The sequence below is a fragment of the Ammospiza caudacuta genome, chromosome 3, assembly GCF_027887145.1.
Source record: "Ammospiza caudacuta isolate bAmmCau1 chromosome 3, bAmmCau1.pri, whole genome shotgun sequence".
In the NCBI taxonomy this organism is placed as follows: domain Eukaryota; kingdom Metazoa; phylum Chordata; class Aves; order Passeriformes; family Passerellidae; genus Ammospiza; species Ammospiza caudacuta.
Window position 1 is genome coordinate 58,841,367 of NC_080595.1, and position 18,512 is coordinate 58,859,878.

General features: G+C 37.0%; 1 protein-coding gene across 1 annotated transcript in view; it reads left to right on the forward strand.

The window, feature by feature from the left end:
* RGS17 (regulator of G protein signaling 17) overlaps positions 1-18,512 on the forward strand; it is a 70,107-nt gene that overhangs the window by 46,180 nt on the left and 5,415 nt on the right. The window contains exons 3-4 of the mRNA XM_058801860.1: positions 15,822-15,911; positions 17,777-18,011. Coding sequence (XP_058657843.1) covers positions 15,822-15,911; positions 17,777-18,011 — 325 coding nt within the window. The remainder of the gene's footprint in view (positions 1-15,821; positions 15,912-17,776; positions 18,012-18,512) is intronic.

An 18,512-nucleotide genomic window follows, 5' to 3' on the forward strand; every position in this document is an offset into this window, starting at 1 on the left:
CTTTATTTCATTTAACTGTGGCAGCAAGTTTGAAGGACAAAGAAGCAAAGAAAGGATGGAAACAAAAAAAAAATTAATGCAATACATTATAGCCACATGTTCATAAGTATGTGGAAAACAAAACCCATATCCTTTTTCCCATGCCTGTCTGCAGCAGAACTTTTAGACCAGGAGCAGACTAGAGTTGGACTGGTACAAAAAAGTCACACAGGTTCCAGGATTTTGTTAAAGCTTCTGGCAAGAAAAGAAAATCTTTATCTTTGAAACAAAAGCACTCATTTAAAAAAATATATTTTCACTTTTAATTTTGTTTTTAATTCTTCTTTTCCTCCCTGAACACATAGGACAACACACTGAAACTCAATTCTCTGTGCTTTACCTTTTCAAAACATCACATCTGTAAAAGAGCGAATATGGAAAAGTGCATCAGGAATTTTTTTACTCTAGTGCAGAAGACAGAAGTGCAGGCTACTGTACTGTATTTTACTGAAATAGAAGGTGATATTTTTAAAAATATTTAATGGGAAAAGATGTTCCAATCTGAGCCCTTTTATACTTTAAAATATCACAGAACACCGTTACATTTTTACCACTTGCTATTACAGAGGTCAAAGATGAAAACATTCCATCTCTTTCCCAGAGAATACTTTATTCTGAGGGTGAGAAGGTTTAGGGATTTGTGCTTTGTGCAACTATGAGACAGTATCATCTGATCATCAGAGTGCAATGGGCAGTACTCGTGCTTTCTTAGGAAAGTAGCACCAGTTCTTTGATGGGTAGTATTTAAAGCTGGATAAAATCCATTATCTGTCTTGTCACAGAAGATACTGAACATTATATTTATGAAAATCAGTCTAAAATCACATTGTCTTTAAGTCCACATATCCTCAGTGCTGAACCCATGAGAGAAAGCTGGCAGACATTCCTGTTGGTGATGGAATGCACCATGGAGTGAGTGTGGACTGTGGATTTAAATATCTGGTCTTCAGAAATGGGCCTCTCAAAGTTCCCTGAGATACTTAAAATAAAAGAATTAAATTCTCAGCATTTGTAAAAATAATCAGGATACACACTGAAAATAAATAGCTTGTCATGTTGGTTTTTTTCCTACTTCTGTAAGTTAACAGTGCTTATTAAATACTGCCCAAGAAAAGCATTTCTCTTCCCTTTAAAGCAAAAGAAAAGGATGATCTCTTAACTGAAGAAAAAAAAAAATCAGAGCAGGGAAGCATGTCTTCCTAATAAGTATGAAATTTAATAAGCTCTTTTTCCCTTAGAATTAAGACAGGGGAAGTGATTTTGCTGGAAATTTATGGATGTTTAGGTCCTCAGGGCAGGCTGGAGACAGGTGGCTGTGTACATGCTTGCTTACACAACTGTCCTAGGGCAACACAGCCTGACTTGCCAACCTCTGGGCTTGCACCCTTGTGTGACACCGGTCCAGATTGTCAGTGCTAGCCTAATTCCTGGAAGCCTGCTCTCTCCTTGAGCCAGACCACAAATTTACCTCATATGGGATTCAATACACAGCTTATCTCAAAGCTCTAGAGCTGGCAAGTAAAGGCAGGTTTGACCACTTCTTGCACCTCCCTGTGAAGCAGATGTGAATTGCTGCCTTTTCAAAAGAGGGGGGCACATTTCTTTGCCACAAGGTGTAAAGGTAGGTAGGCTCACAGATATGCTAACTGCTTCTAACTAGTAGCCTATCACTTTTTCCTGCTTCTAGAGTAAGATGTGAATGCAGGAAAACAAGATTTACTGGTAAATCAAAAGGACTTTAGAAATAAGATTTTCAGAAAACAAAAACTTAATGTAAAAACGACTAAAGGAAGCTTAAAGTTAACCTATTCAACATCATGAGAAGCTGCCTTGGTCACTATGGATCCCTCTTCTGAATCAATCAAGTATATCTCATCTCCTCTCATAAAAAAGCATCTAAGAAATCCCTTAATCCAAGCTAATGCACCACCTTTTGTCTTCTTCCTTTCTTCTTCTCAGCTTCTTGCCACATACCTCCAAATTCCTGTTGGAGCACAAGCTCTTGCACAGCCTTGGAGTAGGGGTGAGGACAGTGAGCCACCAGCTCCCACAGAAGAAAGGCATTTCCACAGGAAATTTGCCAAGAAGTAGATTTGATGCAGGCCATTGCTTTCTGGGACATGTAAAGTAAATTAAAATCATATCCTTCTCTGGGAGAAAGCTGTAAGCTACACACTGTATTTATTTTGGCAAGTGGTGCAAAAGGGTATTCACTAAGATGCTGCCAGTCTACCATGAAATCATGGTGGAAGCACAAAGATACACAGGACAATACACAGATGTTCAGCATATATAAATAATTCTGAATTAGTTTCCAACCAAGAACCGTGGTTTGAAAAATATTTTAACACTGTAAACTAAGTCCATGCAAACTGATAAATGTTTCTGTTTTCAAAGGTATGAGGAAAACATGTTTCTCCCCATAATAAAAATAGAAGGCTAATGCAAAGAGTGGAGCAACAGCTTCTTCTGCAGTTGGTCTGTTATTTTTCATCACAAGCCAGTGGTAGAATCCTCACTAACATCAAAATCAGCCCTGGGCTTTCTGTGCCAAGCTTTCCTAGTATCAGGATTTTAGTCTTAATAATTTAAACTTTGAAAGTTCATTTCATTTTGAGGAACAGATGGAGACTCATGTGTTTGCTGATATTTTTCCCCATCTGTGATAACACAAGCAGGTTAGAAAATGAGTAGACTGTAAATATAATAGACTAGGAAATTTTAAATAAATGTTTCTGAAGATTCACAAATAAAATGCAGATTCCTTTGTGTATAGTACTACTAGGATACAAACCCCTGATCAGTCTAACTGCAGAAAATAGTCCTATTTCAAGCAAACATTTCTGTAAAGAAAATCAGTGAAAAAAAAACCCAGAACTGCAGTTCTTCTAAATTGAATAATAAATACATGCTGAGAAGAGATTTGGGATTACACAAGGCTCATTCTAATTCAGTGGTGCAAAAGATACCAACAGTAGCTCCTCAGAAGGAGAGAGCATACTAAATCTAGTTAACTTTAGAACATGATCTTGATTCTGTCCTGGCACAGCACTCAAGAGTGTATTCAGGGACAGCTGCTCTTGAGGAGACTGGAGGGAGAGAAAGCAGTGGCAGAATCACTTCCACTGGTGAAAAGCAGCTTGATGCCTCCTCTGAGGCTGTTTAAGAGATGGATTGCTTCAGAGCATCAGTGTCTTGGCTCTGCCTCACCCCTCATACCCATTTCCCACCTGCCTGTGCCAAAATGCTGTTCAGCTTGGTGTCTGTGGAACACTGGCTGGAGGAAGATTCGTAATGTCATGACAGATTTTCTGTCACCAGAGCACAGCTTGACTGTTGCTGTGAAGAAAATAAAAAAAGCATAAAGAGTGCTGAGAATGCCTGAGTCCAGCTTATGCTGTGAATTACAGATATTAAGAGTTTTGAGCCATTGAAATCTCCCCTGACAGGGTTTGGGCTGCTTTTCATTTTCTTATGACAAATTTGCAATTAGATATTTACTCAAAGATGCATTAACTCAGAAGTCCATGGAAAACCACATAAGCAGAGAAGTACATGAAAGGTCACAATGGGTCTGAGATCAAAATATTACCTGAAGTAAGGCAGGTTGATAGATGGTGACATTTTAAAGGTGCCAAAGTCCCCTTGCAGACCATCTGAACTTTATTCATTGTAGAGTAATAAAAACTTGAATATTCAACATGCAAAAACAATAACAAAACAGCCTTATCCAAGTTAGACACACTGACAGTGCCTATACCACTAAGTAAACTAAGCAGGGCCAGGGTCTAATGGGCTACAGTCAGCCTGTACAGTAAATTATTAGCAAGTGTTAAATCCCTGGCAGAGATTTGACCAGTGCCAAAGTGCATTCCCAACCAATGGCCTGTGGCAGAAACCCTGTTTTGGGCATGGGCTTTAGTGGACTGGGGCTATGTGGTGCCAGTCAACCTCAGGACCCTCCCAGAACATTTTATCTGCAAGAATAAATGCATCCTGTAGTTCCAAACCAAAAGGGAAAAAAAATTAGGCTGCTAAAATCTGTCAGCAGCAGAATTTCTATCTTGCATACATTTATTTTTTAACTGTGCATAATTCCAAATTGGTTTAAGATGCCAGTTAAAACAGGAATAAATGTCTATCACTTTAAAGATTAAAAATGAGAATATTTAATGGAAATGAGTCTGGACCTCTGTTAGGAAGCACTTATTAGATGGAGATCCTCTCACTGGAAAAGTGGGTCAGACATTCATTATGTGAGTCAGAAAGGCAAAAGAGATCTGAGTCTTGTCTAGTCACCTTTAATAATTCCATAGCACATGCATTTGTCTAGATGGCAGCTCTGGTTCTTCTGAAATACCTGGTTGAAGGCCAGGTTACTGGCAGATGCTGAGCACCCATTATGAAGGAATGGGTAATTTCAGTTCCTGTTGACATCCATGCTGAAAGTGCTTCTCAGCTGAGGGCCTTGTCTTAAAAAATTTGGAAACCAGCACCAACAAAACAGATGTCTGTAAGATGCACAGACTGGCACAGAGGGTCTCAATCCTGTTTGTTATCTGGAAGAATGTAAAGCAGATCCCCCATTTTACTGGACTGTGATCTGGATAAGCATCAACTGGTTTAGTCAAGGCTAATTTCACAAAATATGGTGTTGCTCCTACTTTAATACCTGAAAACCCAGAATAATAAAGAAAAAGTCATTGCAGAAAGTGAGACTAGGCTCATTTATCAGAATTAGTTGAGACCATTAGGTTTGCTTGCTAGTGATTTGGAGGGCTTTTATTCATCTAGCTACCCTTTGAAGGGATACAATCTCCATTTATTTGAACAGTACAGAACTGTCACTTTTAATTGTCTCACATATATGAAGGAATTGCTTGCAAAATAGCTGTAGCCAGGAGTAAGGATGCTGCAGATTGTCTAGTAATTAAATGTATCCATCATACAAGATGGAATATGAATGGTAATATTCTGAAGGAAGGAATGAAGCCAGACTAGCAATCTCTTGGGTGACCTGACAAGAGAAATTCATCTTTGAGTTGGATATTGCCTGAAGCAGAAACCATCTCTAAACTAATGGAAGAAAGCCAGAGTAACTCCACTAGAAATCAATTTTGCTAAGAAAACTTTGGCAAGCCTTGGGTTTCTTACCTGTACAAAAATTACATTCCACGTATGAGAATAAAAATCTCAAAAAATATCCTAGAAAGGACTAGCAGTTTAACAAAAGTTGTAATTACTTCTGTAGTGGCTATCATTATGTAAAAGTAATATAATCTCTTTAAGGTAAAATCCAGCAGAAAGTATATTTTCTTACAGATTTTCAGGAGAACAAAACATTGTAAGTAAAAAAGAGTTTAGGAAATCAGATTGCTTTAAATCACTAGTCCTTTCCTCTCTTGCACAGTTACATATTTTGCTCTGTGTTAGTCTAAGTTTGAGGGAGATATTGTCCTTTATTTCAGGAGTTCAAGTGCAGTGCACATTGGTAGTTTCCATCTGCCTTTGAGCTCCTGCTGAGCTGCAATATCTGCAGGTAGGAAGATTAAATAAGTCGACAAGAGCAGAGGAAGAAAACAACACGTTCAGCAAGGCTGTCCATTAAAAAGACCAGTCTTCTTTCACATAACATTTAACCTGCTTTGACATTGAGAACAGTTCTCTCCTTCATTCTGAAGTCATCCTGAAATGTAAATATAATTGCTTTTTTTTAAAGTAGCCCCCCAGAATATTCCTCAATTAGAATATCTTTTAAAATATGTTTTTTGTGGCACTACTGGCCATGCCTAGAGCACTATATCCAGTTCTGGGCTCTTCAGTGCAAGAGCCCTGGGTATACTGGAGATTCCAGCAAAGGGCCTCTAAAATGATTAAAGGACTGGAGCTCCTCTCCTGTGAGGAAAGGCTGAGAGACCTGACATGGTTCCACCCAGAGAAGAGAAAGCTCAGTATGTATAAAGGCTTTAAGTGAGTGAACAAAAAAGGAGGAGCCAGGGTGTTTTCAGTGGTGCCCACTGACAAGATACCAGAGGCAAGGAAAACAAGCTGTAACAGAGGAGGTTCTATCTCAACATCAGAAAACACTGAACTCAGTGCACTGAACTCAGTTTTAAGACTAAAACTCAGATCTTAAATTTTTGCAAAACATTTCTGAGGGTCTTTCTGAGTATTTTAGGAAAATATCCCTTTTATCAAGGGTTTTCCAGCAGGTTAGTTTTTCCATTACCAATAAATTTCAGAACATTTTCTAAAAGACAAAAGAATCAATATGAAAACTACATCAAATATCACATTGCAAATATGAATCTATGATGGAAGAAGTATTGACATGTGGATTTTTAATTCTACAAGGCTTTTCTTTCAAATTTATCATGGGGTCCAAAAGGAGAAGGTAGTTTGGACAAATCTGACAATTTTCTGCCAAACATACACTAATTTCAACTTTGATGGAAAATACAGAAGGAAAATATAACTTCTGTCTCTATAAAGAGACTGTTAATTTGACTGTCCCTTAAGAAGAGAAAAGGTTACCAGATTTTATGTCTATTCCATTTAAAAATATTAAATATACAGGAAAGGGAAGAGAGTGAAATACTGCAACTTTGCTAAAACCTTTTAAGTACTTGCTTTACAGAGCACATCCCTCTATGACTTACTTTACTTTAGCACTCATATTTCAGTAAGGATGATCTACCTTCACTGTGCCATGTGGGATGCAATTTAATAACCTTATATAATGATCTTACATAAACTCCATCTTGGCCAAGATTTCCCATTTACAAAGGGATGATTATCCTCTTAAGCAGTAGATCATTTGGGTTCAATTCTGCTTCTACTCAAGCTGAGAAATAGCACAACATAATACTATCAGGACAGATCTAAACGTCCTAACAGACTAGACCTTGATAGCCTGAGGTGCTCCGGATATCTTAAACTGTGATTTCCACCAATCTCCTTTTTCTTTTGTGGTTTATAGTTAAATCTATATTGACTTTTGACCAATTAGGCTGAATGCTGCACAGTATTAAGAAAGCACAGAAATAGAAAACCAGTAAGAAATCAAAAATCATTCTCCCCCAAATTCCAAGTATGACAGAGAGATACAATCTCAAATGAACTGTGAAGTTTCTTATTTTTCATGGAAAAGTTACAGCTCTCAACAAGGATGATCTGGCCTTATCATATACCTTTGAACAAAAGAACTCACAGAACTTAGTCCAGGTTTGCACAAGGAAGAAAGGTAGGACTCTATCTATCTGTACTATTTAAGTGTATTTCCTTCTGCACTCTTCAACATCTCACAGGGATACAAGCTATTCCTTCACACAGAAAAGTTGAAATAGCACAGCAATAGCAGCACTAAAGAACAAACACAGGAGAATGGACAATGATTCTTTCAGTCACCCTGGATTGCTGCTACAGCATTGGTGTCAGAAATATGACAGTTAATGGGCCAAGATACCCATCTGTAGGCACAAGGGGTTTTCACTACATCTCTGTTCCTGTGTCCACACCCTCCACAGCCCTACTGTCAATGCTACTCTTCTAGAAATCTCAAGACTATTTTAGGGAAACGAGAATACTTCAAACACAACAGACAAATGCAATTTTTTGCTGTGCTTTGGTATTTTAATGCTGTTAGGCATTGTTCTTCACACTTCTCTCCATAGCTCTTAGTATAAACATGATTCTGAGTGAAAAATGGAGATACTGTTTGCAGCACTCTGGGAGATGAGGCTTTAAAAAACCTCATGAAGTATGAAGTTATCATGAAGTTAAGAGCTATAGCTGCTGGATTTCCTGATGAGCTGTTTTCTTAATAGAAAATCACTTGTCTTGTAATCAGAAAGCCTACTGGAAAAGAAATCTGCTGTGACAGAATGTAATTTTTCTGAAGAGCCTCTTAAATTTAAGCACAATATTTCATTTAAATCTATTATTTTACTACATTAACTAGAATCACTCACAAAGGAGTAGTAAGAATAATGCTAACAATGAATAAAACCAAGACAACTGATTATTTAATTTTAAAATGTAATGATAATTATTTTTAGAAATATCAAAAGGAGTTATGAAATGTCATTAAGCATTTCCACAAACATTATTTTGTTGGAAACTCAATTCAGAAGTAAATTAATTTTAACTGTCAAATCTGTGCAAAACACAAACTCAGTTCCATTCAGCTGCATTCTCCATAAATCCCTGGTGAAAGGGCCTGTGAAACAGCTTCTGTATCCATCCTAGGTAGGAAAAATCGGACCAGAAAGTTTACACCTTGTGTTCCTGCTTGGCCCACAAGATTTATGGTATGCAAAAATGTGCATGTGGGAGCCAGAAGTCTGCCTGCATTTAATATTACTGGATCCTGAGCAGGGGATCCTAAGCTTTTTCAAGGAAAGCATATTCATGGCACATAGAAGTGCCCAACCCTCTGTTACAGACTATTTCTCATCTGTGTGCTCTTCAAACAGAGATGAAAAAAGGGAAAAAATATGACCTACAATACTACACACACTACATCATAAACGGAATCAAGGGGGAAAATACAACAAAGAAAAATTGGAAAAGTTGTAGGCTTTCTAGCCATTGGAAAAGACAAAGCATTGGAAGAGACAAACAACTTAGTTCATTTTATCTTACTTTTGTGACCTATGAGAAAAAAAGCCAGGCCAGTTATTAGTGCAGGCCTTGTAGTTAAAGGCTAAACCAATGAGACTACACTGTAAGCTGAACAAAGAGCTGGGAGGTTTATGACTCCACATTCCTCACCTGATGCTTTGAAATACTGGAGGCATTTTAACTGTAATACAAAATCTCTAGGATGGTTAACTTGCAAATACTTGTGTTATTAAGAAACAAAAAAAATGTTTGGGGTTTTATTTACATGAGGTAAGACTCACAGAAGCAGATGTCAAGTTTGTAAATTCAAGCTGGAGTCTATGCTGGATTGCTTTTTTCTTTTAAAAACAATTTGGATCATACTTGCCTCTTGCACCATCTTATCACCTAAGGCAAATGTAACTCTGGCACTGAAAAGACTCAGCACCACAGGTACCTGGACTTTTTGAAAGGAGTTTATAGTTTCAGTGGACAATGCCAAGTGGACTGATTATAGCCTTATGGTAATTGTTGGCTTTTCCCCAACAGACTGCTTTCCTATGTCAGTCTGCTAAACACAATCTCATTATTTAGTTTTAAGCACAGGACAAGTAATTTTTTACTCAGGAAAAAAATGTAGCTATTTTTCATTAAATTTCTAACTTGTTTTCAATATAAAATTTTGCATCCTACATTTCTTTATTGAATTCAATGAAGACCTGTAAATCATTGTCTTGTTAAAGAACTGAGATTGACACTAATGACAAAAAAACCCTTCACTTTTTTTTGATCTGTTTCTTATTTGTAAAAAAAATTATGTTCTGCTGACTGAGTTAGGACCATATTCTGATCAGTCTAAGCAAATGATTCCATAGGATTTTGACTACCATTTCCCTTCAAAGTCTCTCACAAACTACCAAGGCAGACATATGGGAATAACAAAATTACTACACATCACTTATGTTTGCCTTGCAGACCTCCAGGCATCCATGTAAGCCTCCACTCTCAAATTCATTCATTGCCACAAATTTAGCTGACATTTTGAACATACTGGTGTTATTGGAAGAGTTGTATATCTTTAGTCTTTCTTGCTATTCTTACAAACTTATAAACATTCTTATAAACTCAAGGTCAGATAAGAGATGGGTCCCCTTTCTCTCTAATAAAGGCAGGGACTTGAAGGATATAATGCAAGTTTATCTGAGCCTATAAAAATGTCTAGTACATTATCATAAAAACAATGATTCTAGATCTAGTTTTTCTCAGAATAATGATTCTGGATATTATTCACTTACTGTAACAAAAAAGTGAATTCTTTCATTAACTTTAATAGAAACAAGTTTTTTACCCTTTACCTCAGCTTTAAAAAATGACCTATCATTGGATAATATTGTTCATGTAACATTTCATTCTCATCCTAATTTTGTGACATTAAAAGGGAGATAGAAGATAGTGATTTGAGATTAACATAGCTGTATTGTTCTTTATGAATGGGTCACAATAATATTGCAATTATTTTTCATTATTGTTGCTTTGCAAAGTGTAGCAAAATCATCATTCTCCTCTGTACATAAACAAACACAGTCTTGACTAGTATTCAGTGACATCAAGTTAAATATTCCAGGTGTCAGAAAAAAATGAGGTGACAAAATGATTTTGAGTCATAAGTTAAATCAAGTTTCATAAAAGAAATTGAAGAATCTCAGTATAGTTTTCTTTTCCATTATCACACAGTATATGGGATATTGGGACTACATCTATCTCTGACATCTAACAGAGCATACCTCAGCATTTAGGAGTGAACTTCTGAATACAATTGTGTGAACAATTGATTTTTCGGTGACTGATTGTTGAACCGCAGTATTAAAGACAGTTTGATCAGGTTGAACTGCAATCAGAAATTAAAAAGATACTAGCATGCAGTTTTTTTGCATCAGAAATAAAACCAGAAAAAAATATATTTGTTCATATGGCATGATTTAAGCTAAACACTTGTAATAAAAGGAAAGGAATCAGAGAGCAGGGAGATCAGCAGGAGTACACCCATTTTGAATTGAAGAGTGAAGGTATTTACCCAGCTGGCAAAAGATTGAGACAAAGATGGGCACCAACACTAAGAGTTTTCAAAATCACCTTCCCCTCATTTCAGGAAAATGCACTAAACATATGTTTTTGTTTTCATGTGCAGTAATTTGTTTGTTTAAAGGCCTTTCCTTTTCCAATCAGAAAACATATTTCCTATCTGAATCTATTTGGTAAATTTGGTAAATTGTGTTTTTCAAAACTTTTGGGGAATGGTCATTTTACATCATCTACCACTGTAATTTTAAAATCATAATTAAATCTTGATATATTGAAGTCTTTTGTGGGGAGAGAGTTGTTGGGGTTTTTTTAGAAAGCTAAAAATATTATGTCTCTTGATCTGATGATAATAAAAAATTCTAGGAGTAGCATAGGATGAAGTGCAATGCCAGTGAGATATCGTCTTTCAAAGGGTCGATCGGTGACAGAAACCTGTCAGCACATCTGTTATCCCCAGAATCTTATCTGTATATTGATTTTCATGTAAAAACAAAGTTGGGCCTTCAGATTATGTATGGACAATTGACTTAATGTGACTTTTGGCCTAGAGTAAAGAAGATTTTTCTGTTACATTTGTGGCTTGAGGGCTCATGGCCCTACTGTGTGACATAAGCACGTCCAGCCTAAAGCACAGTCACTGCCCAAATTTCAGCCAAAAAATAGAAACTGAGCACAGATCTCCTAAACAGCCAACCCAATAGCCATTCACAGTGTCCCTGTTTGATTTCTACTCCTTATCTGCATGGCAGTACAAAAAAACACCCTTAAGGCAAGAGGTCTTAATAGTTTTAATTATCTTCACTACCAGATATAATCACAAAATACTGTGAGGATATATTGCATATGAGGCATGTAACAGAAGATACCTGAGCAAATAGTACCTGGTCAGCCATGCAGAGACAGAATATTAATCTTGGCACGTCTCACAATGGCATGGTTTTCTTGCCATAATGAAAACAGTAATTTCACTGATTTACCAGATTTAGGCTACTGATACATGAGAAAGTGACTCTTGGGAACCAATTTAATACCATTTATTTACTGGGAATGCAGGGATGAAAGATCAGGTGCAAACTCTAAATTACCTTCAGTTTCTTAAAGGCAGTAGAAGGTAAGTGCAGCAACAGGGATGCAACTTGCAAAAAGGCTAAAACCATCAGCTGGAAACATCTGGAGGAAGAGTCAGTGAGATATTTGCTCTTAAATTAGTTCTACTCTTGATGAGTCTGTGCAATTAACTTGGCTTTTTTATCTTCTCATGCAATTGGGTGCTTCAATACAGATTTAGCTATGTAATTACTCAACAGAATAATTACTTAATTGCTTAACCTGAATATTAACAGCCAAGTATTAATAGCTAAATAAATAAATAAATAAATATCAGTTTTCTAAATCCTAGCAGTACCCCCAAAAACACATTAGCTAGAAACCTGGACAGACTTACCCTTATTTGTGGTCATTTGTTCAGTATGTATGCTTCTTCAAGTAGTCCCTGATCATTAACTTTTTTATTTATAAAGCATGTGAGGTTGCAAAATAGAAATACCTTCACTCCAAGCAGAAATTACTCATAATAATACTGTTGCAGTAGTTCAAGAAACTTATTGGTTTGTAGCAGTCAGGAACCCAAGATATATTAGAAAGGTACATCAAGTTCTGGCCACTGAAGTATTTTTTACTGTACTCTCCAGAGCAATAAAGTCAACATAGAAGTGGGCAGAACAAACCTTCCATACAAAGAGAGAACAAACTCATACTAGTGTTTTCCATTTAAACTCTGCCTTTAGACATCCCAAACTCCCTTTTTAAGGCATTAGTAGTTTTGGTGCACTTTTATCATGGGTAATCTGCATCTCTAAATTTTAAAGATATATGATGGGTGTATTCCAATTAATAAATAATATCGAAGATGTTAATAACACCAAAGATGTTCATTTGCATCAGATGTCTTTCTAGTGCCCCTCCCTTTCATTCAACTACTTTTTGGTGAGGCACATCAGCAATTTCCTTTTCTTAAATCCTTAACTAAGATAATTTTCTTAATCTTTAGCCTGTTACTTTTAGGCTGTTTAGTATTATGCTGTACAGCAAAATCCTTCTGACACAAACAGCTAGCTTCAATTATGGATTAATATATCAAGGACATCAGCTCAGGTGTGCAGAACACCCTTGCTGCTGCAGACTGCTTGAATTCCATAGAGAAATGTGAACAGATAGGGTGTTTCCAGCTGAATATAGCAACATAGGAAAGAGCAGTGCAGTGTTTTCATTTCAAGTTAAAAGGTAACAATCTCTTATTGTGATCAGTTACTTAAAGGCTGCTTTCAAGCTAGCTTTGCAGTCAAAAATGCTTAAATATTTAATTCTTTTTCTAAGAGATCACGAACCAGTTCCTTGAGTGAAAACAAGCATACCTGAATTAAGTGTACTTGAGTATAAAAATGATGGTTTCCTTTACAGGAAAAACATATTGAAAGTAACATATCTGATGGAACTCTAGTCTTGACAGATGTAGATAAATAAAAGTTGAAATTTAGTGCTAGTTTTGTCACAGGTAACATAATGCAGAATAGAGGCCAAGATGCATTGCAAAAGTATCACAGTTTTAAACATGTTCCAACCCAGTGTGAGGCTTCTGTCTTTGGAGTGTTCTCTGTTTTGCAGCCCTGACTAACTTCAGCCATTAAACTCCCGTTATGAATGGTGAGATGATGGAATCAGGGCCAAGTGTGTACCTTGCATTGTTGCTATGGTATACATACCATAAAACTGCACACTATGTTCCAGGCCCACAATCTGAACTTTCTATTGGTTTGTTGTTGTTGTTGTTTGGGGTTTTTTTTAAGAAAATAAAATGTATACTGTGCATACTGTCTATTAGTTATTCCTTTGATAAACAAACATTGCAATGAAGTCAACAAGGCCTTCTTGCTCCTATTCCTATTTCTCTTTTTCACCACTCACTACTTCACTATCATTGTTTCCCCTTCATCAACCCATGACGGTTTTCCCAAGTCTAGCAGAGATTTTGCATGAGCAAAGCAAACAGTATTTGACCCCAGACAACAAATTAAATTAGTAGTGTATACTAACTGCTCTCACATGAGTCACTTTCTACTTCCAGTAAGACTCTGCATCCAAACCTTGAATGTTTAGTGCCGGACAAGTAAATTATCTGAGCACAGCTTAGTTGCTGTTGATGTAATGGAGGAAGGAAAACAGGCAGCTTCATTCGCTTTTAGGCAGACTCAACACCTTAATGCATTCACAACCTACACAAGCTGTTTCCTCCCTCCATGTTGTTATTCTTCCATGGAACCAAAGGACACTCTGCTTTCTGCACCCACAGAGAAGACAAATACTGCTCTACCTATGGACTGCAAAGGAGGGAGGGAGGGAGAGAGAGCTTTGTGCCTTCCGTGCTTCTCCCTCACTCCAACTTTGTGCTCTGGCCAGATGCAAGGTGACTCTAAGCAGTTACATGTGTGGACTTAAAGATTACAAGACAGAAAGAAAGTGGATGGTCCCCTTTTTTTCCTCCTCCTGTATATGGAACTCCTTTCTGTCTTTCCTGGGTGCTCCCTCTGTAGACTGACTATCAACAGGTCAGAGGAGACAGAAAGGCTTTTTACCTGCCAACCCCAGAGTTCAGGATGTGTTGTTTCTCCTGCAGCAGTTGATGACACCCTAACAACCTTAGCAGCACTGGAGCTGCATTCCTACGCTGTAACAGGGGAAGCAGGACCAAGGGCCTGAACTAAGGTCTTGGCAGGTAAGTGAAGGAGCAACCAGTATCAAAGAGCTTCGTTTGCAAGTGTACGTCTCTGTAATGTTTAAGTCTTAATATGTGCTCTGCTTTACCTGGGAGCTTAAACTTCCAGTTTTCAGAAGAGTATTTGAGAATACCTATTAGCTCTGCCAAATGCTTGAAAAAATTGTTGAAGACACTCATAAATGCAGAGAACCTATAAAGGAAGATTATTTGCGCTAAAGATGTCTCAGAGCTGGGATTTCTTCTTAGAGCTGAGCAGGAGTTATTTAGATTAGTGGGGGAGGGAGAAGCTTTATGCTACAAACATATTTTTGTAGCAACACTTACAGCGACTGAGACCATCACTGTATGGTGAATACTTAATATTCAAAATATGAGCTCTTGAGATTAGAAGGGGGATTTTTGGCTTGGTTGCTTGTTTTCTCTCAACCGGACACATAGGGAACACCTGATGAAAGGAAATTTCCATCTCCTTACTACATTTCACTTCTTAAGCTTAATTATCAGAACCAGGTTTTCCACATGAATATCTATGTCACTCAAAACATACTTTATTTCAGTAGTTATCAGGAATTGTGGGTTTGCAGGCAATACCCTATTCCAGAAGATTCACAGAGAACACACACAGAGGAAGTCTTTACCACTACATCAAATCTGATTTAAAAGATATTTGCAAAAAAAAAAAAGTGATTCTTGTTAAAGAAGCAAAAAACCATTAAAAACAGCCTTGCATAAAGGAAGCCTTTCTTTTCCTTGCTTGTGGTAATATGAGGGTAATGGATGCCTTTCTGCTCAGAGGCCAGTATGTTTTACTTGTTGGAATGGAAAACAAATTTAGGTCAGAAGAGGAAATCATAAGGAGCTGCCACATGCTAAGTTCTGAATCTGAGCCATCTACTGCCACTGTATCTTGGAGAGAGAAAAGGGAACATTCATAAAGCCTGAAAAACTATCCAGAACTGGTGGGGCATCAAAGCCCCATCAAAATCCAGTTCAGATATTCATATCCCCCCTACTCATACTGTTCCTAGTATTCTCAGTTAACTAAGTGAAATCACTCCAAAAGTGACCTCTAAGTATTTGCCCATCTTTCAGTGGATAAACTGTGAGCTTCTAAAACACTGCATGTGCTAATAGCAACTGTAAATTAATATTCATCATAGTTCAGGGGAAAAGTCATTATAAAAACTTTTCTTCAAAATTTTAGACACAAGAGTTAAAAATGATACTCTATATAGGTCTATATCTTTTAAAAGTTTGCATTACTGTAGTCATTGTTTTAAATTAACTTTCTCTAGACAAAATAAAGTGTTGTACTACATTGCAGCCTCACTGTTAGGAATGAAGACAGAGGAGACAATGCAGGAAGGCCAACACATACGACCAAATTGGAGAGTATCCAGGTCATAGAAGAATGGTAAGTTGGTCAAACTGTTATCTAATAAGTGTTTTGTCCTTAACTAATATCAAGAATTGTCTTGGGTTTAATTCTTTGGGAATGTCCTTTTTATTGCTTTTCCTCCAAAAAATTCTATACAAAAGGAAGCAAAATCTGTCCTGACAATGAAATGACAGCAGAGACATTCACAAGTCAGATTTCTTTACAGTTTCTTATTTGTGGGGAAGAACCATGGGGAGAAATGGAAGATGCATAGACAGTTCCATATGTAGGTCTCTGTAAGAATCCTCTGCTGCCTGTGAGAGCACTTTTTCCTGTCTCTCCAGACAAGAAGAAAAAATAATAGTCACAAGTGTACTTCATGACCAGATTTTTAATGTGGCTACCTTTCATAAAGCATCTTGAACTATGGTTTCACTGGAATTTAAAAAAAAGCCACATACCTTGCAAACTAGGTTAAACATACAAAGTGTGAGCTTCTACTTCTGTCTAAAGCTTGGGCCCATGTTTATTATGTGGGGAAAAATGGTAATCTCTAATCACATAAGAAGAAAATTCAAACTTTAAAGGACATATGTGATGAAAAAAACAAAAAACAAACAACTCATTGCCTTTATTGCTAATCATCTTCTTTTATGAGAAGACAATATTGTAAATTTCTACAAAATACGATAGTGAAGAGCTTCCCAACAGACAATAAGGGAGCCCAGGTTGTTTGTCAGCCCCATTCAGCTCATCAGGTTCTTTGAACTCTCCTCAGCAGAGAGCGCCAAGTCCTGAGAGGACTGTTCACCTTAAAATCTGTGTTTAAACTTTTTCATTCAGTTTACAATTACTTTACAGTTAAACAATTTGTGATTTATCACTAATAGCTTCCCATCATCCAGTCTACCTTGCATATAGTGCATAGAGTTGATAAATTGACTTGAACAGGAATTATATAGACAAATGTCACTTACTGTGCATCATGATAACACAAACAGTAATGACAACAGCTAGTAAAGCTCTTGTGTTGGATCGGGAAGGAGAGGGCAAGTGCTCAAAATAAAATTTGAAACTATATTAAAATTGTTGCTAAGTAATCTGGAGAATTAAGTTCTTAAGCTGTTCATTGGTACATTAATTGATGCCAGTAAGTCTTCTGATCACTTACCCAGTGCATCCACTGGTAAAAGCAAGGAAATAGTTCCCTTCAGGAAATGGAAATAAGGACTTTTCCCCATTTCTTCTCTTTCCTGTTTTTCCAGCAAAATCCATCACATCTCATGCCAAAAGATCATCATTCAGGTCAATAGCATGAAACAGAGGGAAGCTTAGCAACCCTTACGTACAAGCACAGAAATATGCTAATTTAAAATCTCTCTGAATTACTACTTTGTTTGGCCTCATTAGTATGCTTTTGGCTGCCAAGAGCTTTTTGTTTTTCTTGTTCCTCCTAAACCAAATTGTGTACAGTCACCATCAGAGGCAGGCAGGGACATCAGGTGTCATCTAAAGCCTTCACGAAAGAGAGTCTGTTTCCAGTTTCCTGGAATCTCCTTTACCTCCAGAGGCAGGAATTCAGTGCTGTTGTAGGATTTTGTCGTTGAGCTACTTGGCTAAGAACACCAGCAGAAAACTCATAAAAAGTCAAGTACATGTCTCATAATATTAAATACATTTAGTGGGCTATTGGGATAATGAATGCACAAGTGAAGAGCAAATAAATTTCCCCTGTTATTGCTGAAGTTTTTTTGCTTCCAGGTTTTTTTTGCTATCCAGTTTTTTCAGTCCAAGGTGAAAACCTTGGACTAAAGTGCAGTCAAAAAGAGAATTTTTGGATGAAATATGAAAACACCGTTACAAAAATAGAAGCATATTTGTAATGATATTTTCTTTTGCAGCCAAAACCCTACTGCAGATGAAATTTTGTCTTGGGCTCAGAATTTTGACAAGATGATGAAAACACCAGCTGGGAGGAACCTTTTCAGAGAGTTTCTTAGAACGGAGTATAGTGAAGAGAACCTGCTTTTCTGGCTTGCATGTGAAGATCTAAAGAAGGAACAGAACAAGAAAGTTATTGAAGAAAAAGCAAGACTTATATATGAAGATTACATTTCTATACTATCACCAAAAGAGGTAAAGCTGTAAATGCTGCATTTGCATTTTCTGTTATCCCAGCAGGAATGTTATACACTGAGTGTATAACTGGTGGGGTCTGAAAGTCTGTCAGATGAAAGTCTTAGTATGAGCATTAAATCAGGAAAGGAAGGGACAGAGACATAGAGATGCAGGCACTGGGCCATTTAGCATTACCCAAGTTCTCTATAAGGCTCAAGAAACTCCAGTAAGAGAAAGCTGAGAAATAGGTTTGCCTCTTTAGTAATGCTACATGTTGGACAGAGTGAGGAAATAAGTAATGCAAATGCAAATTGATTTCTGGAGAAAAAGCACCAAACTGAAAGAATTTAAATCAGAATCTTTATAGATTTATCTGCTGCTACAATTGTCTGGGAGAAAATCTGAATTTCCACTGGTTATTCCTATGTGAGAGTCCAAGAATGAAGATGACATATTTTATCTAATGAAATGTATAATATCTAGGGAATTTTATAAAATTTTATTCAACCCTTTAACTGA